The following is a 25,686-nucleotide window of genomic DNA, read 5'->3' as shown; positions in this document are numbered from 1 at the left end:
GAGATTCCCTTTCTCTTTAGATTGTGAAACGATTTTCTATCGTGGCGCTTTAGCTTTGCGGATTTATTATATATGCAACGGGTTACGCAAATTACGACAAAGTGCAAATATTTCACATGACCTGCACCTGCATGACTCCCCTTTCTACGCGCGGATCATTTAAGCGAACGCGTGAATCGTAACGCGACGGTCTCACCGCGAATCTATGACCCCGTCTCGTCCCGTCACGACCCGACCCGCCCCACCAAACTCCCCCGCTGCCCTTTCGACGCGACCCTTTTCCGTTCCCATTCGCGAGCACCGAGCTTCCGAGACGCGCCACGGAAAAGGGTTTCTATTCATTCGAAACGCTATTACCACCATGAAACTTTGCGCACGAATAGGCGTCCCCTTTTACTCGAATTTGAAATTTTAACACCAGAACTACCAAACCAGTCAAAATGACCCATTCGTAATTTCTAATAAAACCTGTAACAAATTTGTAATTTTTCTATAAGAGACTGAATAAATACTTATTTCCATTGCATTATACATTTCTTCGCGAATAAACACACTATAGTTGTCGGTAGTTCTAGCGTTAAATACGGGAATTGGAAATACGACTTCTTTCCTTCGGCCAAAAAGAAGCGATTCTAGAACTTGTCGAAACGTACGAGCTCGTAAATGTTCGTGGACGGAATTGCGTACAGTGGCGACGCTTGCATCCGGCTCTGTGTAAACATTCGTATGATTTTTTCCCCCTGTAATTTATACGGAAGAAAAATATCTGATACGAGGGATGAAATAGAATTGCGATCGGAGTGGAGCAAAGGGAGAAACGTGTCAAAAGGCACTACGGTGGGGGTCGTGGAAGCAACTATTTAAGCAGTAGCTAGAATTCGAGTTGCATCACAGACACCCCCCTCCCCCCCACTATCAGGACGGAAGCAGCGCAACTTATGAATGGAAGTACTCGCCCATTGGTCGGCTTCGATAGCCAATGGCTGGCTGCTCACGGCCCTCTTTGCGCGATTCCGCGCGAGTTCGCCGCTGCGCGCAAATCCACGACAAAGATTCGCAGCTAGCGATAGACCGAAGACCACTCCAGGTACATACAATCGTCTTATTATCGGGTTAACAGCGTTAACGTTTCGTAAAACGGTCGAAGAAGAAGAAATTAGAACGATCGATCGTTCCATGTCATTTCGTCGAACGTATTATTTTACGATCGAATGCAAATATTGTATCGACACGTTGACTGCCGTTGGGGGTCACCGGTGGCCGGCACTCGACTTGGTTGCAGCGCCACCGGTGACCGGCGACGCGAACAATAGTAAAAATACGCAGCGCCATGGGCGAACCGCGTAAAATGCGCGCGGCGGTCAACGCGTTAATTAACTTCGAACCGTTCGATTAAGACGATTACAAAATGCACGCGAACCTAAAGAGTCGTTGGATAATCCTGAAAATTCGATGTGACATAATAAAATAAGGTTGCACGAATTCCATGACGATCGTTTCATGCGTGTCTTTTTGGTCGATGATCGGATCGGCGAATAAAATTATCGTCTTTAATTGTCGCGTGTATCGGGTCAGTACGATGGCATAATAATAAGGCAAAAAGCGAACAAGAGTGAGAGAAGGCGGATAGAGGGAACGGAGAGGAATTAGCATAATGATAGGTGCGAGTGTAGCTTTACCGTCTTCTTTCGAATTGTAAATGCGATACCCGGTACATCTTTAATTATATCTACCATTACGATATCTGAATCATACGTATGGTGTAACCACGCGCGCTGATTCACTTGTCCGTTGGACGGGTTTCGCGTTACAATCGAATATATCGCACTCGTTTAGATTCGGCATTGTTCGACGACAAAAACTAGAATCGAATCGAGTGAAAAAAATACATACGAAGATATTGTGCCATCCTAGCGACAATAAAATGATTCATCGAGTTTAAATTTACGCGCGATGTTTTAAAATATCCGTGACGAGTTGATACGTCATCCCCGATTAATGGATTAATATGTGTACAGGGTGTTCTGCCACCCCTGGGACAAATTTTAACGAGGGATTCTAGAGGCCAAAATAAGACGAAAATCAGGAATACCAATTTGTTGATGGAGGCTTCGTTAAAAAGTTATTAACAATTAAATTCAAAAATTTCAAATCGTTCTGGAAAAAATTATTTTCGGTTGCGGGGGCCAATTACAATCATTTTTGGTCATTAGACATACTCTCGAAATCCTACCCACTTTCGAGAAAAAAATTCGAGGTGTGAAATTTTTCGAGAAAAATAAAAATTTTCAAATCGTTCTAAAAAAATTATGATTAGCTGCAGGGGTCAATTACAATAATTTTTGCTTAATAGGCATACCCTCGAAATCCTACCCACTTTCGAGAAAAAAATTCGAGAAGTTGTGAAATTTTTCGACAAAATTAAAAATTTTCAAATCGTTCTAAAAAAATTATGATTAGCTGCAGGGGTAAATTACAATAATTTTTGCTTAATAGGCATACCCTCGAAATCCTACCCACTTTCGAGAAAAAAATTCGAGAAGGTGTGAAACTTTTCGACAAAATTAAAAATTTTCAAATCGTTCTAAAAAAATTATTTTTAGTTGTAGGGTTCAGTTACAATCATTTTTGGTCATTAGACATACTCTCGAAATCCTACCCACATTCGAGAAAAAAATTCGAGAAGGTGTGAAATTTTCCGACAAAATTAAAAATTTTCAAATCGTTCTAAAAAAATTATTTTTAGTTGTAGGGTTCAATTACAATTATTTTTGGTCAACAGACATACCCCCGAAATCCTACCCACTTTCTAGAAAAAAATTCGAGAATGTGTGAAATTTTTCGAAGGGAAAAAAAATTTCAAATCGTTCTGGAAAAATTATTTTCAGTTGCGGGGGTCAATTACAATCATTTTTGGTGAATGGACATACCCGCGAAATCCTGCGCATTTACGAGAAAAAAATTCAGTACGGACGGAACTTTAACCGTTAATAATTGTTTAACAAAGCCTCCATCAACAAATTGGTATTCTTGTTTTTCGTCTTATTTTGGCCTATAGAGTACCCCATTAAAATTTTTCCCAGGGGTGGCCGAACACCCTGTATACTACTGGTAGAAAATAAGGATACTTGCAGCTAATCGTAAATCCGAAGTAAAAATAGTCCATACAGTCGTCTGTTCGAGAACGTTGAACACAACGATGGCAAAAGTAATTTTCTTTTTTACTAAAAAAAAAAAAGAAATATGTATCCATTATTTGATAGTTTGAAAGAACGGTTATTCGAGATAAATGTATAATGCAAACGATGGTATTTAGTTCGGACATACATTGACAAATAAAAATAACGATGGCTCTGACCGAACAGAATATCAGGATCAGAACTCGGCATTACGCGTGCCTACGCGAACAGGAAAGAATAATTGTAAGAACGTACATGCCGATTCAATTGCCGATAGGAGAATGTAGCAAATACCAAACAGCAATTATTAGCCAGCAAACGTACATTAAGTATAGGGAAGAGATGTCGGCAACAGTATTATGAGAGGGAAGTGAAATTCTCTTGGGCACGCCAAGGTGATCGTAAGATGACACCATAGCTGTCACAACACATACATATAACATTGCACATTTGTGAACCGTACTCTATCGTGCAAATCTGCATTAAATGCTCCCCTATTTTTTAGCTACTACCTTCTCGTTCGACCTATTTTTTTTTGTCACGATACAATCGAGTAAAGATTTTTATTTCGATAAATACTTCAAATATTCACCGACGGCACAACCCCAAAAAGCTCGCCGCGAATACTCGCTGCGTAAACGTACAGTCAGAGCGAGCAAATAACAGCGAGAATGAGTGAGATACAGTTAGGTCGCGTATCCACTTGCTGCGCAGACGCGAGTCGCGGTGAATACTAACTGTACCCCACTCAGACTGAATGTTCCCAATTCCTTCCGACTATATTTGTACGCAACGTGCATTCGCAACGAACGACTAACGACTGCGCGACATTACTTTCTTATTGTTAACAAAAATAACTTCAATAGACACAGTATTTCAAAGTAATTATTTCACACTCCTGTGTATTCCTACGCTAATAGAACGAGGAAAGTTTTTACCGATGCAATTACTTCGATTTACTTACGCTTTAATATTAACGATAAATATACGCAATGAAAATGTAGTAATAACATATATTACTAGATTTTATACCACATTAAATTATCTTCGAAATTTATTATAGATAACACAGTACAATATATAAACACTTTGTATCCAAATTCTAAAGACATTGTATATTCATTGAACTCATACCATTTATTTCAATCCCAAATGCTCTCCTTGGTCTCCGATCTAGAAAATGTATCTTCTTCTAACTCTTCGTCTCGTTTCGGCTTCTCTTTAACCACGTGCGTGTAACTAGAAATTAAATTTAACCTATTGACTCAAAGGGCATTTCTTTGTATTATACGATCAAAATTTGATGTATAGCGACCCAAGATTTAAGTAATTTTTCTAAAAAAAAAAAAGTATCTTTTTTTTATTTAATCGCTCAAAATAAACTGTACCCATGTTTTTTATTGTATTCTGCTCTATGTATCTTCCTTAAACTATCATAAGTTATATACTGTTTAGGAGTACGTGTCTTCTCTGTCGATAACTCTTCTCCAAATTTGTTAGTCGTGTCATCAAATTGATTGCCTTGAAACAAAATTAATAAATCGAATGGTTAGTTCAATTTTTGGTTTCTTATAATATGGACTTACTATTGTCAAAAGTATCATTAATGCTCCACGCTGGTTCCTGTTCTGTCAAATCTTCAGAAGATTCAACAAACTGTCTTTCTTGATCAAACTGTCTTTCTTGATCAAAGCTATCATGTAATGTGATTCTTAATGTACATTAAATCATTTTATAAACAACAAAAAGACATTGTACTCGTTGAATAAGTAATACCTTTTGTTAGGCTCCACCCCGAACTTTAGTATTTTTGCCACGTGAGGTGCATGTTTTTCTAAACACGCGACAGAATACTGCACTTTTCCTATTCCATATCCTAGTAAACTCATAATACTTATCAATATTTTCCTTGACTTTTTAAGATTAGTTATTTCAGTAACCGCATACGTGAAACATGCGGATCCCAATGCCATAGGTATAGCGCACTTAAAAACTGCATCTGTACGCATACACTTCCAATAGGCCTCCTTAGTATCCGGTGGTAAATTCTGAAACTGCAATTTAACAATAATTGTTAAATCGAATTCGAAACAGTTTCAGTTTTGTATCGCAATACAATGTAACATTGTTACTGATATAATGTTATAACTTTATAATTTTACCGGTAAGAAAATCGCACGTAATTCGAATTAATTTTAAATATAATAACTTACCGCTTCATTCATGTCTTCGACCATTTTCACTCTCTTTTCTGGATCCAAAGCTGGTACCATCTTATACAAATTCAAAGAATTGATCCCACCCGATACGTGATATATAATAATATTACTACAACGTTCTGAATCCTCGCAAATGCGGCATATAACCTAGAACAATGCAGAGCTGTAACACTAGCACCTCTGGCGAATGTAGTGTCAACTATTTTCCAGAATCTAAACAGCGCGTATTTTAAACGTCGATTTTCATTTAATAAAGCAGACAGATCAATTTACGCTTACATAGAATAATTAAAATAGAGTTATCGCTATTACAAGGTGTACAGAAATGTCGAGTTATATTATTATATAAACCATAATCGTAACTGATATACACCAGAACCTTTTTTATTCATTATTATTACGCTATGATTTCAGTCCCTATGACTTGTATAATTGATAAATTATTTTCAACCTGTAGAAATAAGAAAGAAAGAGAGCGTTGAGAGAAAATGTAATGCAATAAATTATTTTCACTGGAAACATTAATATTAAAAATATTTCACGTCTACAATCAATTAAAATACCATCACTAATTTCTAATCTCGAATCTTAATCAGACTTAATTGAATTGTTCAATAAAAAAAAATCTCAACTGTTTTTAAAAGAGTAGATTTACTAAAAATTATTGAAAGTAGAATATTTTCACGTAATAACAGCTTGTCGTGTATGTAAAACAATGCATAAAATTAAATATCAACAAATAATCTTAAATTAAAGTAAACATTATAACGACTTCTAATTTTGTCTCGTATCGCTTTGCAAAAATATTTATTTATGTTCTCTGGCAATTTAAAAATAGCCTTCCAAATGTTCGCACTCTTCTGTTTTAAAATATGTATACATATACCTATAACATGAGTCGCATAAAGCACTTTAATCGCATCTATGTGCTAATTTAATAAGTACAGAAGCTTATATTACATTGCAGCTTCTCAGAAAAATATTCCATGCACTTTGTTCTGGTTAGACATACATCATACTAACTATTATTAAAATGTAAAATATATTTGAGAAATTATTAATTCAATCACTGTATAATATTTAAATATATATTTATACTTATTTATACAAAACATTGGAAACCTAAATTGTATTTTATTTAAGAATTTAATTCCGATGTTTCTATCAACTATCAAATAGTTTAGAACTTTTCAAAGTACATTTTATGTACAAGTTATGTTCATTAAATTTTACATTTTATATCTTGTTGCAATATCCCGTATGCATTGATTGCTAAGACTTCCTTCTTGCAAATTTTCCATTCCCACTTATGAACAAGATGAAAATATATATAATGACATACGTTGTACCTATAAGTTAAAAAGGGGGAGTGGTGCTAATAAAGCAGCACCATCTGCTATAAAAGACGCCACTTGGAAATGTGAAGTACTGCTAAAAATGTTGTGTAACAGTAAAATTGAACAAGATTTTAAAACTTCTCGAGTGATTTACTCGATATTGATTCTATCATATCTATCGGTGCAATTAAGTGTAACATTACCTGTGTCCGATACAGATTATAGTACAACATCTACAATGTTAATGAACAATTCGACGAATAGTTCAGCCGATGACAATTTGTAAGAAAACTATAATTTTTGTCAAGGAGCAACAGTTTCAACAGTTGTATGTATTACAATGTCAGATTATCTAATTTAAAAAATTTGCCTTCGTATTACAGATACGTCATAAAAGCAGTGGTATATGAAATTGGTATTCTAACAGATGCAAATGAAACAAACGACGACGCTACAGAAAGGTAATATACAACTTTATCTCTTATATCTGCAGATTATGCATTAAAATTTGATAATATAAATTATATAATTCAAACAGCACAATAACAAAATTCACATACAAGAAACCTAAAACAATAATATTAAACAAGAGTATCTTATTTATTGATCTGTAGTATGAATTTTTATTTTTTAATAGAATTGAAAATATAAATTCTTTTTCTATTTTACTTTTCCCATAGGCAAGATGTTAAACTATCGTTCTACAATCCACCAAATCAAAGCAAAGTGTCTTAGAAAAAGATTCAGATACGTGTACCTGACATTTAACATGCTTCAATATAGCCATCCATGAAATATCGATAGTGTAAATGCGCAATGATGTAAAATTAAATAATAAAAGATTGTAATAGAATATAAGCAAAGTCTATAACGAACATGTATTAAATTAGAAATTAAATTACCTAAGCATTATTTAAATTGGCATCGAATGTAAATTTAAACGAGTACAATACAAAAATGTAACTATTCATTGTAAATAAACTCTCATTTTTAAATTAAAAATATAATTACACTATTGTAAGAAGATGCTATTAATATATGTAATGTAGCATAAAAAGGTCTATATTTTCAAAGAAATTAGGTATTATATTTGCGTTTATTTAACATGCATTTATATATAAAATATATATATTGCTTTGTTAATAATCGATTTTGAATGCCTTACTGTAGAAATATAGCACAGAACAAAAATTGATATTTATGCGTTGAATTTATAAAATTATCTGGATACTCGGTAATGCCTTGAATAATCAAGGGTATTGAAAAAAAAAGAGAAAGATCAGTGTTGCAAGTAATTGCGATTTGTATTAGGTATTTTAGTCAATGGCTACAATTATGTAAAATCTACTGAACACTGTTCTCATTCCCGTTAAAAATGTTACGATTCTTACAATATATCGTATCTATAAAATTCGACTTACGTGAATGCCTCTGTAACGAATTTACCGCAGTTAAAAACTCTTGTACATCACACAGTCTAATTGTAATAAGTAATAATTAATAATTTTTATTTTTGAAAGGTTAAGAACACGATGTATATTTGTAGACAGTATCCTGTCGTATTTTAATAAATATGCATTCTTCAAAAACGTTTTCCCTTATCGTGTCTCTTCAACTTTATTTACATTATCTTTTAATTACAAACTGTCTGTGATTATGCCATATCCTTTATGCCGGCAAATTTTTTACCGCGAATTTCTACCGCGCAATTTTACCGCGCAATTTCACCGCGTAATTTTACGCGTAATTTTACGTTAAAAATGTTACCACGATCTTCATAACTTGCATTGATGTTCCCTTCTTCTTACAATACATAGTATTTATATAATCGGACTTACGTGAAAACCTCTGTAACGAATTTACCGCAATTAAGAAGAATATGACACGTCAAAGCATCCTCACCTTCTCAAAAAAAAAAAAACTCCAAATTCCTAATTGTCGTGTAACAGAAATACCAAGTAGCATAAGCACTGTATTTGTTATAGGTTATCAAGTCAATAAATTACTGTTGATAAAAGTAAACGAATCGGTCAAAGTCGTATGCAGTTTGCCGGCAACTCGATCGGAGGTATTTTAAAAAACGACAAAGAAAAACTTACATTCAGTTTCTTTCTCGAATCCCCGAAGCTATCCGGAACTCCGCGTTCACGAACACGTGTTTGTGCATCAGCGTATGTAAAGGAAATGCAGTTTCTATTTTCCTCGTGGAATCAGTTACCGGTGTTTGTTTTTACATGTTTTCTCGAGGTTTCTTTAGAATCGAGGAAGCCCACGTGTACGTCTAACATGCATTACACATTATCGTACAATAAACAATGAATTCAAGGAATTACGTAAATATGACTGTAACTATTTATTCAAGAGATCTGTAATAATTAGTTACTTTTATGTTTTAAAATGTATCTTAAGTTATTTGTACGAATTTCGGCACAAAAGAGGAAGCAACAAATTAGAGGCTACCTTCATAAGCGTAATATTCATCTGGACACCAACGAGCCTGTAAATAATGTGTCTGTGTCACATTTAAAACATTGTTTCAAACAAGTATGTTTACCCGTAATAGATGGACATACATGTATTATAGTAGATTGTCCTATATGCAACAATCTAAAGAAAGAATCAAAGCTTTACGTAAATAAAACAACAGGTCAATAAGATTCTTAAATAGCTGTTATAAAAATAATTTTGCGTTAAAATATAAAGTTAAGAATTTTGATTAATTATAAGATTATAATTGTAGGGTACTTTATGTGCGATAAATGTAAATTTACTGGTTCCTGGGACATACTAGACAAACTTTTATCTAGAGGGAAATCAAATGAAAAATTCAAGGAACTAGATGCGTTAAAAGCACATTCACAATGGGAAGATTTTGATAATAAATGGGAAGATATAAAGAAAAGCTGCCGAAATATCAAGGACCTGACCATGGAGGAATATGAAATGCTTCTCAACAATTTTTCGTTTCCAGTAAGGAAATAAATAAAATTATCAAATTCTTTATTTACAACGCAATTTTTAAACGCAATCATTATTACAGCATATTTCGCAAGAAGATATGAGCCAATTGAACTGTATTTACGAAAAGACATCCGATATATTATATTTTCCGTTAATAGGGCTAAACAATTCTATTGTTGGATATAAATCCCTTACACCCGGCGCAACGACAGAGCAAACAGTTCCTACATCCGGGGTCAGTGGATGCATTAAATACAAACACAAAAATAGTAAAAATGATAATACTGCTGTGATTGTAGGAACCATAGATGATTTGCTAGCCGTGGCGTCGCAGAAATCAACAAATGTAATTATCTGTCTTCCCTACAATTTAAAAAGTCTACCCCAACAACTACTACCATACATGGAATCCTACAAGAAATTGATTTTATGGTTTGGAAATGATGAAATAAGTTGGTATACTGCTAGACAATTTGCGAAAAAATTAGGTGAAAAACGATGTTATTTCGTGAGACCGACAAATTTCCAACCTCGGCCAAAGTTAGCTGCTGATATGGGCTACGACTTGAAAAATATTATTAAAAATGCTCAGTCTGTATGGCATCAATCTATAACTACCTTTCAAGAACTCAGGGAAGAAGTATTAAGCGATTTACAGAATATTGATAAAGTACAAGGTGTGAAATGGAAGAGATATCCAGCTCTAAATCGTATACTGAAGGGTCACAGAAGAGGAGAATACACAATACTAACGGGGCCAACGGGTAATGAAAATTTAATATGATTTTTATGCAGTAGATTTTTAATATTAAAATTATAAATACCAATTTTTTTTTATTAGGATGTGGTAAAACAACTTTTATGAGCGAGTATTCTTTAGATTTAGCGATGCAAGGTGTCAATACCTTATGGGGTAGCTTTGAGATAAGGAATTCACGATTAGCAAGAACAATGTTGCAACAAATGGTGGGGGTACCTTTGGACGAGCATCTTGAACATTTTGATTCATATGCGGATGCCTTTGAAAAATTACCAATTTATTTTATGACATTTCATGGCCAACAAAGTATTAAAGTAGTGATGGATGTAGGTATATACTTAAGTGCACTATATTTTTATTTAAAACATCGGTAAAGCAAATTCTCTATTTTGCTATCAGCGATATAGTGTTTTTTGGATGACGTAAAAAGAGAATCGAGAAATAAAATATAAAACAATGGTATTTTTTTTGCAGGCAGTTGAGCATGCAACTTATGTTCATGATATAGCTCATGTAGTAATTGACAATGTCCAGTTCATGATGGGAACATCAGAGGATACTAAACATTTAGACAGGTATTGAAACAATCATGCGCAAAATCTTTTAAGCAGAATAATAGCGTTGTATTCTAGATTCTGGAAACAAGATGATATAATTGCGAGATTCCGAAATTTTGCCACCAAGAACAATTGTCACGTAACAATGATAATACATCCGAGAAAAGAGCGTTTCGAAGGAGAATTAACAACTTCCTCAATTTTTGGAAGCGCCAAAGCGAGTCAGGAAGCAGATAACGTGCTTATTATTCAAGATAAAAGACTTCAGTCTATCCGAGGCAAAAAATATTTACAAGTATGCATATAAGAAAAAAGCAATATTAACAATTGATTAAGTATACGACTTGGAATTAATTACTTAGAAAATTTATATTTATGTATACAGGTGGCCAAGAATAGATATAGCGGAGATTTGGGTATCATGATATTAGAGTTTGAAAAATCTAGTCTTAGTTATTCCTCAAAACTGAAACCAAAAGATGGAAGTACCGAGAAAGGAAAATCCTCAACAAAAACACAAGTAACAGAGTGAAGCAGTTGGAATACACATATATTGTAAAATAATTCAGAAATTGTATATGTGACAAACATTATTTTGTTAAGTTTTATATTTGTAACGGTTGTAAGAAAAAATAAATTGTACCAAAATTTATTTATAAATGGATAGGGAAATACTTTATATTGATTAAATAAAGTAAAGTTTTACAATTGTCGCGTGAAATTAAATATTTAAATGATCGTAAATCGTTGTCATTAGCAAAGGTAGTTTACTATTATACCGACTACATGCTCTTTTAACGTGGGTGGTAAAATTTGATCAGGAAAGACAAAGTAATAAACGACACAGTGAAGGCAAGAATAAACGTGTACACACTTATTTAATCAATTAATGTTTCCTGTATACTTTTTATCGTGATCGATTAATAACGGTTAAACCACGAAAAAGATAAGAAACGAATAACGTAAGAAATGAGATTAGGGAATATTGTTCTCGTACCTTTTATTCTGTTTATTACGTTTCCGGTGACTAGCAACAGTGATACGAAGAAACCAACAGTGTTCGTAACAATTTTAGTTCGAAATAAAGCACATACGTTACCATATTTCTTAACCTTTTTGGAACAATTGAATTATCCTAAAGATCGAATATATCTGTGGTAAGTGTATCCAGCATAACCTCACTTTTGCAGCGAATTCGTGCAATGAGTAATTGTTAATGTAGAATAAACTGTTTCGAAAGTACATTTCTCGTGACTAACCGGAAGAATAAAGATATAAAGTAAGAACATCAGTCGTAATTGTAATGAGTAATAATTCATAATTATTAAAAGGTTAAGAACACGATGTATATTTGTAGATCCTGTCGTATTTTAATAAATATTTTCCATTATTCAAAAACGTTTCCTCTTATCGAGTCTTTACAACTTCATTGACATTACCTTTTAATTACAAATTGTCTGTGATTATGCCGGCAAATTTGCCCGCGAATTTTTACCCGCGTAATTTTACCGCGAATAGATGTTCATCTTTGAATGTTAGTAAAATGTTCATTTCTCGTTGAAAAAATATGTTTCGCTCTCTTTAAGGATACACAGTGACAACAATATTGATAACTCGATCGAAATATTATCTACATGGTTGGAGAGTAAGGGTAACGAGTATCACGGAATTGAAATAAACTTCGATAAAGAATCGAACGGATTCAAGGATGAAAATGGAATTGCCGATTGGTCGACGCAAAGATTTCTACACGTAATAAATTTACGCGAAAGGGGTCTTAACGCGGGAAGCAATATGTGGGCAGATTTTGTTTGGGTATGTACATTATGGGACAAAATTTTAGCCCATTTATTGATTTACTTACCCAACGTAATCCTAAACAGATGCTTCTTACAAGCTGTCCTTACGAATAACTTTCCGAATCTCACCGCCGACATTACGCGCCAATATATATGTATATGTGTATATCCGCATCCCATAATTTTTGCAGCAAATTGTTCCATCTCTCGACGATAATTAATTATAATTTTGCTACCTAAATTTTTTATTAAATTTTAGATGCTCGACGCAGATATTTTTCTGACAAATCCGAATACTCTCGACGAGCTGATTTCAAAAAATTTAACCGTCGTTGCACCGTTACTCAAATCCGACGGATTGTACAGCAATTTTTGGGCGGGAATGAACAGCAATTATTACTATCTCAGAACAGACAGATATGACCAGATCCTGTTCCGGGAGGAGACCGGATGTTTTGATGTACCTATGATTTATAGCGCGGTTCTTATAGATCTAAGAAAATACGCTTCCGATGGATTGACCTACGATCCAAATAATTTGGATCAATACGACGGCCCTGTAGACGATATTATAACTTTTGCCATCAGTGCCAAAAAATTTGGTAAATCAATGTTAGAGCTTCGACGACTTTTTTTTGCTTTACACTTTTCCTAATAAAAAACTTCCGTGTTCTCGACAGACGTGCCATTGTTTATTTGCAATAACAATATTTATGGATTTGTTATGATTCCTTTAGAAGAGGGAGGAACAATTGCAGAGGATCTGCAATCCCTGACCAATATCAAAACAGAGATATTGGGTAAGTTAAACCGATACAACAAGGGATAAAATTATATTAAAACTTTGTAATAGGACTTTGTACATATGTTTCGTAACATGAATTGTATTCTTTTAGCAAACAGTAATTACCTTCCATTGTCGACGTGTCTTGAACAATTTGTGCAATACCCTGTCGCGGATACACTACATGTAGATAATATTTATATGATAAATCTTTTAAGAAGGCCAGAGAGACGCGATAGAATGTATCGTCTTTTTAAAGAAATTGGTATTCGAGCGGAAACTATCGATGCCATTGACGGTAGGTAAGTTGTATATGTATAATGGATACGCATAATGGATAGACAATGTCGCGAGTAACAATATTTTAATGAAACTAAACGTGTTGTATTTATTTAGTTCATTGAACCAATCTGTACTGAACACCGTGGGAATAGAAATGATGTCAGAATATGCTGATCCTTATCACGATCGGTAAGTACAACAGAAGATGAATGTGATTTAAACGATTAATAATAAGAAGAAAAATGTCGGCAGGCCAATGACTATGGGAGAAGTCGGATGTTTCTTAAGTCATTACACTGTCTGGAACAAGGTAATTATTAAATTGGAGAAATGAATCAGTTTGGTCAAATCTTTTTCTTTCCCAGTAAAATTACATTAGTCCGATATATTGCAAAATTATAAATTGTACTAAGCGACTGATAATTTGCTAGGTATTAGAAAATGATTACGAAAAAGTCATTGTCTTGGAAGACGACGTTCGTTTTGAACCGTTTTTTAGACAAAAAGTAAATTATATTTTAACAGAACTCGATAATCTTAAACTTGATTGGGATTTGGTGTGAGTAAAACATTCTATCGGTGAATTTAATATTTTAAAACTGCGGTGAACGTAATATTTTCTAACAGGTATTTGGGAAGAAAAAAATTAGAAGAAACTGAATCTGCGGTCTTAGGATCAAAAAATTTGGTTCGTGCAGCCTATAGTTATTGGACATTGGGATACATTTTGTCGGCAAAAGGTGCAAGAAAACTTGTAGAAGCAAAACCATTGAAAAAATTAATACCCGTTGATGAGTATCTTCCTATACTGTCCGACGCTCATCCTAGGTAAATACGTACCGAGAATAACAAAACTCTTTGACGTACAAGTTTTTCAAGAACATTTTGTCTATATAGGGAAGATTGGAAAGCACACTATCCAGAACGAAATTTGATAATACTGTCTACAAATCCTTTACTAATTTATCCGACGCATTATACGGGCGAAGATGGTTACATCAGCGATACAGAAAATTCTAAGATTGTATTCGATGCCAATGACAAAAGTAACTCGAACAAACGAGAGGAACTATAAGCACCGTACGATCTGTACATATGCAAGTTGAGAAAAAAGATATTTAACTAGTCTCTTTACTCAAACTAATATATTAAATCTTTTAGTTCGTAACATAATTTACCGCCATGCAAACATGCCATATACATTATTAGAATTTCAATAGTATAGAAAATAACAGATATTGAACCGAAGAAAGAGATTTTGTATATTTTCTTATTATTCTTTTATAATTATATATTGATATTGTTTCAGAAGTATCTCTAACAATATATTTTACATTGACGATCCTAACTCCCTATCTTATTTTTCTACGATACAGCAAACTTAATTCACCATCTAACCTCTAATGAAATACAGTAATACCTTGCTAATGTTCTGTCCCAGTTGGTGTAGCTAGATTTGGCATAATCGGGTGCATCGAAAAGACATTTTTGTTTTCATCGTGGTGTTTTGGTTATAAAAATACCTGGGCAGTCGAGATTCGTAATTGTATGCTATTGACGCGTGAACAGACTTCAGCTGTTCGAGATGAAGAAGGAAAGGCTCGCACTTGCCTTCTTTCTCGATTCCCCGAAAAAAACATGGCTCGTACGATAGGATATGTCAGCAGTCGGCTTTCGCCATCACTCTGTCGGATGCCAAGGAAGTTCGTTGTTACTAGTGTCGCCGTCGATGCACTCAATTATGACAAATCTGGCTACACTGATCCAGAGCACCGGAGTTCACGTATACGTGCTGTGCGCAAGTGGTGGGGGCAGTTTTCTCCGGGCACCGAACCGCCATCTAGTAACTGCTGTACGAGACTACACGTCTTACAGTGTGTTTCTGCTTTATATCAGTAAGCGAGGTGTGGTTTATCGAAACTAGCAAGAACTGAATTTGAGTGTCAATTGTTGTTAAAATAAAACGAATAGAACAAAATGCTCGGCCGTCTTCCCGCGTGTGTAATTGACGTAGGCACAGGGTAAGTGTATTTTGAATTTAAAATTTATTTACCCCCGGCGAAAATAAATAGGCTAGGATGTGACTCATGATACATGACATTTTATGCGTCAGATAAACACTGACATAATGCTGAATTTTTCGTATTTATTCAGTGTCACTGATTGCAGCTTTCTTTCACGTTCGACCACTGTAGAAACAGCACACTTAAACAATGCTCGACATAAATTTCGTGGATATCGATAAAAATATAAAATTTAGATATATCGATTAATATTTTCGATCGATTTACAGTGAAAATGTAACATTATTTTAAAATCAGTAACGAGCCTCTCAGAATTTTAGAAAAAAGAAACAGCCGTACAAGAATCCAGCAAGTTTTGTGTATTATGAGTTTTTTTCTGTTTATTTGTATCTTTTTTAATAAAGAAATAAATTATAATCGTTTATGTCTTTATAGCTACACAAAGCTGGGCTTTGCTGGCAATAAAGAGCCTCAGCTTATGATACCATCTGCAATTGCTATTAAAGAAACAGCAAAAGTTGGAGATAGCAATGCCAGGAGGATCACCAAAGGTGTCGAAGATTTAGACGCTTACATTGGGGATGAAGCTTTTGAAGCCACTGGATATTCTGTAAAAGTATGTATTATCAAATATCTACGAGACATATGATACTGACATTTATCGGTGAACTGTTTTTTACTTGTAACAAATTTCAATTTTGTTTAGTATCCAGTTAGACACGGGCTAGTAGAAGATTGGGATCTGATGGAAAAATTCCTGCAACAATGCATTTTTAAGTACCTCAGGGCAGAGCCTGAGGATCATTACTTTTTACTTACAGAACCGCCGTTAAACACTCCTGAAAATCGAGAATACACTGCAGAGATAATGTTTGAATCGTTCAATGTACCAGGTCTCTATATCGGAGTACAAGCTATGTTGGCAATAGCTGCCTCCTGGGCAACTAAAAGTGTAGAAGACAGAACGTTAACGGGTGTTGTTGTCGATAGCGGAGATGGAGTAACGCACGTAATTCCAGTTGTAAGTACAAAGAAAAAACTGAAATTAAAAAGAAAACATAAAATAGAAATTCACGTGGAATAATATTCAATTCGCGTTATCTCCTAGGCAGAAGGTTTTGTCATTGGAAGCTGTATAAAACACATTCCTATTGCTGGACGTGACATTACATATTTTATACAAAGTTTATTAAGAGAACGCGAAATCGGAATACCGCCTGAACAATCGTTAGAAACAGCTAAAGCGATAAAAGAAAAGTATTGTTACATATGTCCAGATATATCAAAAGAGTTCGCTAAATACGATAGCGATCCTACTAAGATAAAAAAATATGAAGGTATCAACAGTATTACCAAGCAGCCTTTCGCTGTGGACGTTGGATACGAAAGATTTCTTGGACCGGAGATATTTTTTCATCCAGAAGTATATCCATTTAAATTTAAACTTACATTCAAATAATTCTATCGTTACACTTAATTACACGTTTTATTGCATTTTTTTTTAGTTCTCTAATCCAGATTTTACGACACCCCTGAGCGAAATCGTGAACGACGTGATACAAAATTGCCCGATAGACGTTAGGAGACCGTTGTACAATAATATTGTATTGTCGGGTGGTTCTACGATGTTCAAAGACTTTGGTAGACGATTACAACGTGATATAAAACGAATTGTCGATGCGCGTCTTAAACTTAGCGAAACATTAAGTGGAAGTCATATTACGGTAATACATATTTCGTTATCGATCAGTTTAGGCACGATATAGTGATTCACGAAGCTGTAAAAATATAGAAATATGTACATTTTATTTTAGCCAAAACCTATAGACGTTCATGTTATATCGCACTCTCGACAACGTTGCGCGGTATGGTATGGCGGTGCTGCATTGGCGGGTGATCCTGAATTTTACAGGGTCTGTCACACTAAAAAAGCTTATCAAGAATACGGTCCTGGAATATGTCGTTATAACCCCATATTCCACAGTATGGTGTAAAAAAAAAATAAAACATCCAACTGGCATTCAAGAAACATCATTACATGGACCAACGGTCGAAATTTAACGTCATTAACGACTCTGTTAATAATTTATCTGACTACAAATTTTTTCACTTACGGAGAGGCTACATTTTATAATATAAACTGGGCGTTTTCACTGTGTAATTTCTTAACCGAAAGAATTACGGGGAATGCCTCAGTGTTATACTAGGAAACGCACACGAAGATGTTCTCATGCTCATTGATTATTACATTATTATGTAAGAAAAGATATTTGCATTTAATAAAGAAACAGGATAGATTAACTGAAAGAGAGAAGGTAACGTTCCATTAGCAAAAATTGTTAAAAATAATTGATAAAAATTATAATACAACGCAATTGTATAGATATGTACATAAAACAAGTCTATTGGAAAATAATAATTCATTTTTTAATGAATCACGCTCATAGAATAATTTACATTATCCCGTATAAAATATTATAGCGTTAACGAGATGATTGTAAGACAGTATCTGCATATCATTTTTGTAACAATACAGTTTATTTATTATCGTACAATTTCTTTTCTATATTTACATTTTTTTTTTGTAAATTAAATGAGACATGATTATTTTTAAAACTAGTATTTTCATTATTACCTTATAAGGGAAATTTCTCTATTTCAATTCGATTTATTAGTATACATAATAAAATTTACTTTACCTTAAGTTTGCTCGTTGTTATCGTAACTAAAAACATAACGGTACCATTTGTTACAACTACTTTTGTTGCCATACGATCTTAGTGTCATATATACTTACAATAAATTTAGACTATCCATAGCAGCAACCAGAACTTCTTCATTAACGGAAAATAAAGACGAAATAAAAGCGGACAAAACATTTGAACTTGTTTGTGTTGTTCTTGTATTTGGTACAGGTCTTTTGTAAATATCAATGCTATCCACAGGTGGCAGAGGATCATGCGAGAGTACAGATCCATCGTTTTGTATCTGTAAAAATTTTTAAGACAAAGAATAGTGTCTCCCTGGTACCAGGGATGAATTTTTCATATTTAAATTAGGAACACTGTATATGAAACTTTATATACCTCTTGAACGTTCAAAATAACATCTTTTATATCGGACAATATAATATGTCTTAGAATGTTCTTTGGCAATCTGCCTTGATAGCGTTTACTTCGTTTCATTTCACAGTACTTGACGTAACTGTCTTTAGAATCAACTCGTTTTAACGCAGCATACACGTTTTCGCATAACCATGGTAAAAGGTCTGGGTCTTTCCATAAACGGAAACTACGCGCCACATATAAATTTTGTAACTTTTCTAATGCCGGTGACGTCGAAATAACTGCCTTGCTATTAAAGAAATCGTGAGCCCGTACCTAGAAAATTATTCCCGCCGTTAAACAACTTTCAATTTTGCATTAAACTTCGTTAAATTTCTTTTAAAGAAGTTGTTATTGCAATCATGATTTAAAAGTACCTTATCATCAGTTTGTATGCTACATTTATCCAACAGAGCCATCAATACACCTGGATACATTATTAAAGCGTTCTGTAAAAATTCACTGGCAGCAGTTTGATTGCCCGTATAAAAATGAGCCAGAGCTAAGCTATATGCTATATTCGGCAATTGTGTCATATTTCTCGCGCTATCCCACAAATTGCAAAATTCTATGAACCATTCGTATTCCTTTGCTCTTAAAGCATAGTAATCGATAGAGAGTATCACGGCTAAGGGATCGCCCTCTGGATCAAACGACAATAGTAATTTACAAAATTCCAAACTTGTTCTGAAATGAAAAGTTTTGTAAGAAAGTTTGGAAAAAAGACAGGGACAGCATGAGAATTCCATTGTTTTCACCTATAACATGCACGCCCGCCAACAAAATTAAGATGTTTGAACAAAGTTATGAACAAAGCACGATTTTGTTGTTTTCTATAATCCAACCTACATGTAGCAGTCGTTAGGTTAAACAGTGGGTGAAAAGCACATTCCAGACAATATAGTGCTCGTTCTGTGAATTCTGCAGCTAAAGCTAAATCTTCCTTTAGTTCGCAAAGTTCTGCTAATTGTAATAATGCATCTACATGATAAGAATGTGCATCTATTATGCTCTGAAACAAGACACGGATATTACATTTCTCGTCCAATGTTTGTTCATTATTTTAATTAAGTAAAAAATGTAACGTACAATAATATTTTCTGGATTCGAGCTTTCAACGGCTTCCAAGAACTTTAATTGAACATGTCTGTAAGAGGGGCTATGCTCGTATACAAAGTATTGAACATTATTGGTAGACTTTGCATTATGGTCCAAAGACATTGAGAGGCCGGATTTATAGATCGGTGGAAAGTTATCTCTAGGAGAAACTAACCAGGTCTTCTTCAAGTGACCTGTACGACCCCTATTTTTTCTATTGCTAATAAAGTTAAATATTTACCATGTAAAATCCAGCTGCAATTTCTATTTTATAAGTGTCTTTGTAAAATGATTTATACAGGGTGTTCTGCCACCTCTGGGTTAGGTTTGAGTTAATTATTATTTCTGTTTTTCAAGTATTTTTGTAAAATCATTTATACAGGGTATTCAGTTACCTTTGGGAGAAATTTCAATGGGAAATTCTAGAGGCCAAAAGTAGATGAAAGTCAAGAATACCAATTTGTTGATTCACAAAACTGTAAGGCTGTCGATACATCGGTAAGTAGAGTAGATAGAGATTCATATGCCGAATGAGAATCAACATAGCGCGCACGCAGCTGTTCGCAGATTGCCATTCTACAGGCGGAACTTTTTAACAAAGACTCGATCAACAAATTGGTATTCTTGATTTCCATCTTATTTTTGACCTATATAGGTCTATACTAGAATCTCCCATTGCAATTTTTCCTAGAGATGGCTGAACACTCTGTATTGAACATACTTTTGTTCTGCTTGTATCGTTTTTCTACCAAAAATTCTTTTAAGTTCGTTATAAGGGTTTAAATGTTTATGTTGCACCAATAACGTATCCTCTTTGGATGTTTGTTCGATCCATTGAAAACTGTTTGTATTTTGCGAACTACAACTCGGAAGTGGTTCTCCAAGCAACTTATTCACTTCCCTTACTGATCTTTCAATCTCGTCCGCATCTTCTGTCTCATTAGAATCAACAACATGATTTAGCTTCATACCTTTCAACTTTTTTTGCTTTTTTTTCTTCTTTTTATGTTTAACTTCGTTCGAACAACTCTCTTCGATAACTTGTTGTTCTTCATTTTCTCTATCACCGATTTCTGAATTCTGATTCAACTAAGGACAAAGAAATTTGACAATATTATTAAAAATAACTGTTACATCGCATAGCGTATGTTTAAGGAGTTTAAGGGAAAGTTTTACGATAAAACGTTTGAAAAAGATAATTTGTAACGTACTATATCGAACACATTAAATGTCTTAGATTTAACGTCGCCTATTATCGAATTTTTTACATCGGACTCGCTTTCACTATCTTTCTCGGCCAACGCATCACCTCCGTATACTTTTTTCATATACCGTGTGGACATCTTATATCAAATTAATTTTTATATCAATCATTAAAAATTTAAAACGAGTTAGTGAACTACACGTTCGATTTAAGTTTACACGTTCAGTTGTCAGAAATTCCAGTTAAAATTTAATCTTTCGCCCACTTGTCAGTTTCTCGCTCGAGTCCGTACAAATGAGCACGATTATTATAGACGCATAGAAGAGCAACCTATTGCTGACCTCATTTCTGGTTCTATATGTACACGTTTTACAGTATGTTTCTACATGTTCTACCAACAGTCGTACGATTTTTAAAGTTGTCGATACTGATCAAGAGCGAGAAGGCAAATGCGAGTCTTTCTCTCTCGAGTCCCGCGAGACGGTCCGAAATTACTTCGGGCAACTTCGGAGAATCGAGAAAGAACGCATGCGTCAGTTTGCCTTTGTCGACTTAGGCACAAAAAAGGAACCTAAAGGAACCTGTCCCCCTCCAGTCTAAAGCACATCGTGATTTTACTTTTATTCTTTCCGATTTGTAAATGTTTAAACATTTTATGTAACTGAAATCGAGTTGTCTAAATGAAAGCAAAGCAACCAAAGGAAACAGTTCGACTTTGGACCCTCGAATATCATAAATTTTCGGGTCTCGATCTAAACCTGAAAACTTGGGTACCCCTTTAATATCTGTATATTAAAGAATTTGGAAAACTAAATTAGTTAACTTCGATTGTTATCGATTATATAAATAAAAATATGTTTCTATTAGCAGTTGTATTCATTTTTCATCCGACACATTTAATTTGTAATTGTTAAATATGAAAGCATAAATGAATTTGTATACACGTATTATTAACATTTTCTGTATTCAGATATAATACTTACAAAAATAGGACTAAATAATGAAAAAAGAAAACAGTGATCAAGAAAAAGTAAGGTCCCACCGAGATTTGAACTCGGATCGCTGGATTCAGAGTCCAGAGTGCTAACCATTACACCATGGGACCTTGTGGACGTTCTTCCAATACCAAATATTTAAACGCGTTTTTTTAATAAATATGTTTGATCAATTCAGTATTTTGAAAACTTTTTAATCAAATTGGACTACGGTATAGTAGAATAAAAAAACATTATATGAAGTATATATTAATATATGTTATAATTTATATGTATTTTTACAGTTATTTATGAATTTTTTGTTGAAATGAAATAACGAGGTCATAAATTACTGTTGTCGTAAAAAATAAGAAAATTAAATAATAATCTTGTTGTCTAACATAACCTGAGTCAGTGAAAAAAGTATCAAATAAGCATTGGTAATATTAATAGTATATGTTAATTGCTGGTTTCTTTGTTATCAGTTGTATCTTCTGGCAAATTTGCATTCTCTTCTGAATCTTTCTCATCACCTTTTGAATCTTTATCTTTCTCAGAGTTTGTTTTCTGAAAATTATAATTACGTTCCATCTTACGCGTTCATTTTTACAATACAAAAATATCATACGGGATATCGTTTGTCGATACCTTCGTGCTGTTTGTAGGTTCTTTAATGTTGCATATTTCGAGCAAATTGTACTTTTTGAATTTATAATAATTTGGAGCAATAGATATAAGACAGATGCCGCGTATTACTTCCACTATCACCGCAAGTTCTGGATTCTTCAAATCTGCTTTATTTCCAGGATTCTTCTTGTTTATTATCTCTGCCAAGTCTTCGATGACTTCGTCTCTGTGTATGTTGTTGTTGCAGTGACGACTGTAATTGCATCAAATAGTTATATCTACACGCATAAAACAAGTAAATTAGAAATTTCAACCAAAAACATAAAAAAAAAAAAACTGACTTAAACACGATACTGAAGGTTTTCGGTTCTTGCGCAAAATACTTTTCAAGCACTACATCTGCTTTCAGTTTGATGTCGTCCATGTACGCTTTGCATACAACTTCAATCGGAAGTAATCTCAATAAGTATCTTGTACGTTGCTGTTTAGTTTTGTCCAATTCTGTAACAATTTTAGTGACTAACTCCAAAGGATCGGGCAATGTACTTTTTATAAAAATTACATTCTTCACGCCAGTGTCAACTGCCTAATAAAACAAAATACAGAGTGATTCTTGTTACGTTCGATGTTTAAATCATTTTTAAAATCTTCCCATAAAATTCACCTGAAATCTTCTGGCAGCTATCGGCTTCTTATATTCCGCTCTCAATTCATTAATTTCTTTATTCAAAGCGGTCGATATGTCATCCTTTTCGTCGTCTTGTTCCGTCTTAGAATTAACAGAATCGTCTTGTTCCGTCGTGGACACTTTGGTATTGTCGTTATCAGAGTCCTTGAATCGAAAACAATATGATATTCTTACGCGTCGTCGAGCATACATATACTTTCAATTCTACCGTACCTGCACAGTATGCGATCCATAAATCTCATCGGCAAATTCGGATAGTAATTTATAAGCATCGCGTACACAATCTTTCTCACGAAAATTACATGTGCATAAGAAACCTGTCATACCTATTTCCAAAGAGAACTGTTTATGTTTTTTTAGGTTATTTCCATTTTTTTGATAATAGTCTTTCTTTCTTTTCTGTGTGTTCATTTTTCTAGACGAGTCCTGTAATGACATTAGGTATATTGTAAAAAGAATAACGAACTCGTAATTGAAGAGTCCACGTGACTATGGTTAATTAGTATTTACTTGATATCAGAGGTTAAGCAATCTCTTACGCTGTCCACGTTTCGATATTACTGTTGTACGATCGTTGAAAACTTAAAACTCAGCGACACCGTTCTTTGTGTTCGCTTGAATCGTATTTGTCCGGTAACCACGTGAACTGAGATTCCAACTGTGATCATACATATTACGCCATTTACGAACACTATGTCACATCACGAATACATACGTAAGCTCGTACAGTTTCAGAGAGTCGAGAGAGACTAATTAGTACTTGTCCTTCTTCCTCGACTCTTCGAAGCTGCTTTAGAATAATGTTACGCAAAATATTACTCGTTAATTTAATTATTTATGAAACGTGCTATCAAGATTTCAAGTCTATTTAATAGAGTTAGAAATGTGTAAAACATTCCTCATATTCATATTAATAAAAAAACAAAATCATACTACATATTTCTATGCTTTTTATTTACATTCTCTACCTTTCCCATTAATTTCCCAATTTTTATAAATTCTACAGTACCTTACAACTGGTTCAAATATGATACGAATCTAATTAATATTTTATCAAGCTCTTCGATCATTTCTCTATACACTTCCTCGATTAATTAATTATATACGATTACTGGAAGCGTTAGTTATTACTATATTTACGGTAAAAAGTGCCAAAGTATAGTGTCGCCATCTAATATCAGGGATTCGAACTGCTAAAATCGTGCCAGGATCACAGAATGTTAGAGGAGGTATCCGGAGTACAGCTACCCCCACTCCACCTACTCCTGATACTCAGTACCTTGATTATTCGCTAATAACTCCTTTTCTGGGATTAAAGTATGAACTTTTAGAATCGAAGAATCTATATATATAAAAATAAGTTGTCCTATGTTCGTGATTTTATAACTCGAGAACCACTCAACCGATTTTCAAACTAGTACATGCGTTGGAAAGGTCTACTTTCACTGATGGTTTATAAAAAAAAAACATCGAAAAATTTCTACGAATATGCGTTATACGCGCACTTTTATGATGGTGTGTTTTCCCTATATAAAATGTATTTTTTTTCTTATGCGAATTACAAAAACTCAAGACCTGTTGAACCGATCTTCCTAAAATTTTGACACGTTATTCCTGCATACTCTAGGCCAGACATAGGCTATGTAGCATGTCTCAGAAGCGCGTTATTAACATGTAATTTATATGCAAAGATTTCATGTGTACGACTGTTTGGCAGACCACGCGACCCCTGTATACGACAGTCTACATGCGCGCGCATGCGCGTATTCGGCCCGCGCGATAACTCGCCCGTAGCAGTACTGCGATGTTACCGCCAGGTGGCGAAGCTTCTCGAGCGCTTTCTCGCGAGAGAATTGCATTATCGCGGATATACATGTCAAGGACGATCGTTTGGTCATAAATTGCTTTTGTACAAGGTCGGGCGAAGCCGAGATGGGGCATGCTAGTATAGTATAAACCCTTGACAACATTCAAGGATACTTTTCAGAACCATTCCGCCCGTAATTAACAAGTTATTAACGAATATCGGAAGTCGGAACATTTTAGCCGTATCACTGGCTGCTTTGATCGATAAATTATCAACTTTTTA

The 25,686-nt window shown here is 34.3% G+C and overlaps 7 protein-coding genes and 1 non-coding gene across 14 annotated transcripts; 4 read left to right on the top strand and 4 right to left on the bottom strand.

The window, feature by feature from the left end:
- Positions 1–4,300: 4,300 nt before the first annotated feature.
- On the bottom strand, positions 4,301–15,622 carry LOC122395133. 5 transcript variants are annotated; one of them, XM_043392498.1, is made up of 6 exons: positions 15,299–15,622; positions 5,393–5,545; positions 4,956–5,233; positions 4,766–4,872; positions 4,568–4,700; positions 4,301–4,418 (listed from the first exon to the last, which is right to left on the bottom strand). In XM_043392498.1, the coding sequence occupies exons 2-6, from the start codon at positions 5,450–5,452 to the stop codon at positions 4,322–4,324; spliced, it is 675 nt and encodes a 224-aa protein (XP_043248433.1). In that variant the 5' UTR covers positions 5,453–5,545; positions 15,299–15,622; the 3' UTR covers positions 4,301–4,321. The 5 variants fall into 5 exon arrangements, with proteins under 5 accessions (XP_043248433.1, XP_043248432.1, XP_043248427.1 ...); XM_043392497.1 differs by lacking the exon at positions 15,299–15,622 and adding an exon at positions 8,835–8,911; XM_043392492.1 differs by lacking the exon at positions 15,299–15,622 and adding an exon at positions 8,638–8,753.
- On the top strand, positions 6,791–7,608 carry LOC122395134. The gene is made up of 3 exons (XM_043392499.1): positions 6,791–7,017; positions 7,119–7,196; positions 7,416–7,608. The coding sequence occupies exons 1-3, from the start codon at positions 6,836–6,838 to the stop codon at positions 7,468–7,470; spliced, it is 315 nt and encodes a 104-aa protein (XP_043248434.1). The 5' UTR covers positions 6,791–6,835; the 3' UTR covers positions 7,471–7,608.
- LOC122395299 (twinkle protein, mitochondrial) lies at positions 9,113–11,545 on the top strand. Its single transcript, XM_043392742.1, has 7 exons — positions 9,113–9,382; positions 9,476–9,705; positions 9,776–10,460; positions 10,538–10,782; positions 10,931–11,031; positions 11,089–11,308; positions 11,399–11,545. The coding sequence occupies exons 1-7, from the start codon at positions 9,133–9,135 to the stop codon at positions 11,543–11,545; spliced, it is 1,878 nt and encodes a 625-aa protein (XP_043248677.1). The 5' UTR covers positions 9,113–9,132.
- Positions 11,808–15,217, top strand: LOC122395132 (glycosyltransferase 25 family member). Its single transcript, XM_043392491.1, has 10 exons — positions 11,808–12,170; positions 12,600–12,828; positions 13,072–13,414; positions 13,493–13,612; positions 13,709–13,898; positions 13,993–14,067; positions 14,131–14,188; positions 14,310–14,437; positions 14,506–14,706; positions 14,776–15,217. The coding sequence occupies exons 1-10, from the start codon at positions 11,983–11,985 to the stop codon at positions 14,951–14,953; spliced, it is 1,710 nt and encodes a 569-aa protein (XP_043248426.1). The 5' UTR covers positions 11,808–11,982; the 3' UTR covers positions 14,954–15,217.
- A 152-nt stretch (positions 15,623–15,774) lies between the features above and the next one.
- LOC122395131 (actin-related protein 3) lies at positions 15,775–18,294 on the top strand. Its single transcript, XM_043392490.1, has 6 exons — positions 15,775–15,899; positions 16,338–16,518; positions 16,609–16,923; positions 17,011–17,325; positions 17,408–17,626; positions 17,717–18,294. The coding sequence occupies exons 1-6, from the start codon at positions 15,856–15,858 to the stop codon at positions 17,894–17,896; spliced, it is 1,254 nt and encodes a 417-aa protein (XP_043248425.1). The 5' UTR covers positions 15,775–15,855; the 3' UTR covers positions 17,897–18,294.
- A 203-nt stretch (positions 18,295–18,497) lies between these two features.
- LOC122395109 (transcription factor 25) lies at positions 18,498–21,626 on the bottom strand. The gene is made up of 8 exons (XM_043392440.1): positions 21,316–21,626; positions 20,826–21,193; positions 20,096–20,324; positions 19,765–20,018; positions 19,384–19,693; positions 18,989–19,282; positions 18,700–18,890; positions 18,498–18,627 (listed from the first exon to the last, which is right to left on the bottom strand). Exons 1-8 carry the CDS (start codon positions 21,445–21,447, stop codon positions 18,603–18,605), a joined length of 1,803 nt encoding a protein of 600 aa, XP_043248375.1. The 5' UTR covers positions 21,448–21,626; the 3' UTR covers positions 18,498–18,602.
- A 715-nt stretch (positions 21,627–22,341) lies between these two features.
- On the bottom strand, positions 22,342–22,413 carry Trnaq-cug. The gene has a single exon. It is a non-coding gene; the product is annotated as a tRNA-Gln (tRNA).
- Positions 22,414–22,627: 214 nt separating this feature from the next.
- LOC122395180 (THUMP domain-containing protein 1 homolog) lies at positions 22,628–24,686 on the bottom strand. 3 transcript variants are annotated; one of them, XM_043392566.1, is made up of 7 exons: positions 24,607–24,686; positions 24,108–24,255; positions 23,811–24,023; positions 23,574–23,741; positions 23,251–23,495; positions 22,931–23,162; positions 22,628–22,849 (listed from the first exon to the last, which is right to left on the bottom strand). In XM_043392566.1, the coding sequence occupies exons 3-7, from the start codon at positions 24,006–24,008 to the stop codon at positions 22,742–22,744; spliced, it is 951 nt and encodes a 316-aa protein (XP_043248501.1). In that variant the 5' UTR covers positions 24,009–24,023; positions 24,108–24,255; positions 24,607–24,686; the 3' UTR covers positions 22,628–22,741. The 3 variants fall into 3 exon arrangements, with proteins under 3 accessions (XP_043248501.1, XP_043248503.1, XP_043248502.1); XM_043392568.1 differs by having other exon boundaries at positions 24,137–24,384; positions 24,607–24,684; XM_043392567.1 differs by having other exon boundaries at positions 24,108–24,384; positions 24,607–24,683.
- Positions 24,687–25,686: the final 1,000 nt, after the last annotated feature.

Source organism: Colletes gigas, unplaced genomic scaffold (assembly GCF_013123115.1).
Source record: "Colletes gigas isolate AHSC1104 unplaced genomic scaffold, ASM1312311v1 Colletes_gigas_Sc00005, whole genome shotgun sequence".
In the NCBI taxonomy this organism is placed as follows: domain Eukaryota; kingdom Metazoa; phylum Arthropoda; class Insecta; order Hymenoptera; family Colletidae; genus Colletes; species Colletes gigas.
This window is presented reverse-complemented; position numbering and strand designations above follow the sequence as displayed.

Bases quoted from the DNA above. Each gene is read 5' to 3' on its own strand.
- LOC122395109 (XM_043392440.1), bottom strand. From the start codon at position 21,447: ATGTCCACACGGTATATGAAAAAAGTATACGGAGGTGATGCGTTGGCC. The intron at 19,694-19,764 runs GTGAAAACAATG...TTTTCATTTCAG, and splicing joins GGCGGGCGTGCATGTTATAG to AACAAGTTTGGAATTTTGTA. The intron at 19,283-19,383 runs GTACTTTTAAAT...ATAATTTTCTAG, and splicing joins GCATACAAACTGATGATAAG to GTACGGGCTCACGATTTCTT.
- LOC122395133 (XM_043392492.1), bottom strand. From the start codon at position 8,700: ATGCTACTTGGTATTTCTGTTACACGACAATTAGGAATTTGGAGTTTT. The intron at 5,234-5,392 runs GTAAGTTATTAT...GTTAAATTGCAG, and splicing joins TCGAAGACATGAATGAAGCG to TTTCAGAATTTACCACCGGA. The intron at 4,701-4,765 runs GTAAGTCCATAT...TTTTGTTTCAAG, and splicing joins TAATGATACTTTTGACAATA to GCAATCAATTTGATGACACG.
- LOC122395131 (XM_043392490.1), top strand. From the start codon at position 15,856: ATGCTCGGCCGTCTTCCCGCGTGTGTAATTGACGTAGGCACAGG. The intron at 16,924-17,010 runs GTAAGTACAAAG...GTTATCTCCTAG, and splicing joins TAACGCACGTAATTCCAGTT to GCAGAAGGTTTTGTCATTGG. The intron at 17,326-17,407 runs GTATATCCATTT...ATTTTTTTTTAG, and splicing joins AGATATTTTTTCATCCAGAA to TTCTCTAATCCAGATTTTAC.
- LOC122395134 (XM_043392499.1), top strand. From the start codon at position 6,836: ATGTTGTGTAACAGTAAAATTGAACAAGATTTTAAAACTTCTCGAGTG. The intron at 7,018-7,118 runs GTAAGAAAACTA...TTCGTATTACAG, and splicing joins AGTTCAGCCGATGACAATTT to ATACGTCATAAAAGCAGTGG. The intron at 7,197-7,415 runs GTAATATACAAC...CTTTTCCCATAG, and splicing joins AACGACGACGCTACAGAAAG to GCAAGATGTTAAACTATCGT.
- LOC122395180 (XM_043392566.1), bottom strand. From the start codon at position 24,008: ATGAACACACAGAAAAGAAAGAAAGACTATTATCAAAAAAATGGAAAT. The intron at 23,163-23,250 runs GTCAGTTTTTTT...ATGCAATTACAG, and splicing joins ACCTTCAGTATCGTGTTTAA to TCGTCACTGCAACAACAACA. The intron at 22,850-22,930 runs GTATCGACAAAC...TATAATTTTCAG, and splicing joins AACCTACAAACAGCACGAAG to AAAACAAACTCTGAGAAAGA.
- LOC122395132 (XM_043392491.1), top strand. From the start codon at position 11,983: ATGAGATTAGGGAATATTGTTCTCGTACCTTTTATTCTGTTTATTACG. The intron at 12,829-13,071 runs GTATGTACATTA...ATTAAATTTTAG, and splicing joins TGTGGGCAGATTTTGTTTGG to ATGCTCGACGCAGATATTTT. The intron at 14,189-14,309 runs GTAATTATTAAA...ATAATTTGCTAG, and splicing joins ATTACACTGTCTGGAACAAG to GTATTAGAAAATGATTACGA.
- LOC122395299 (XM_043392742.1), top strand. From the start codon at position 9,133: ATGTATCTTAAGTTATTTGTACGAATTTCGGCACAAAAGAGGAAGCAA. The intron at 9,383-9,475 runs GTCAATAAGATT...TTATAATTGTAG, and splicing joins TTACGTAAATAAAACAACAG to GGTACTTTATGTGCGATAAA. The intron at 9,706-9,775 runs GTAAGGAAATAA...TCATTATTACAG, and splicing joins TCAACAATTTTTCGTTTCCA to CATATTTCGCAAGAAGATAT.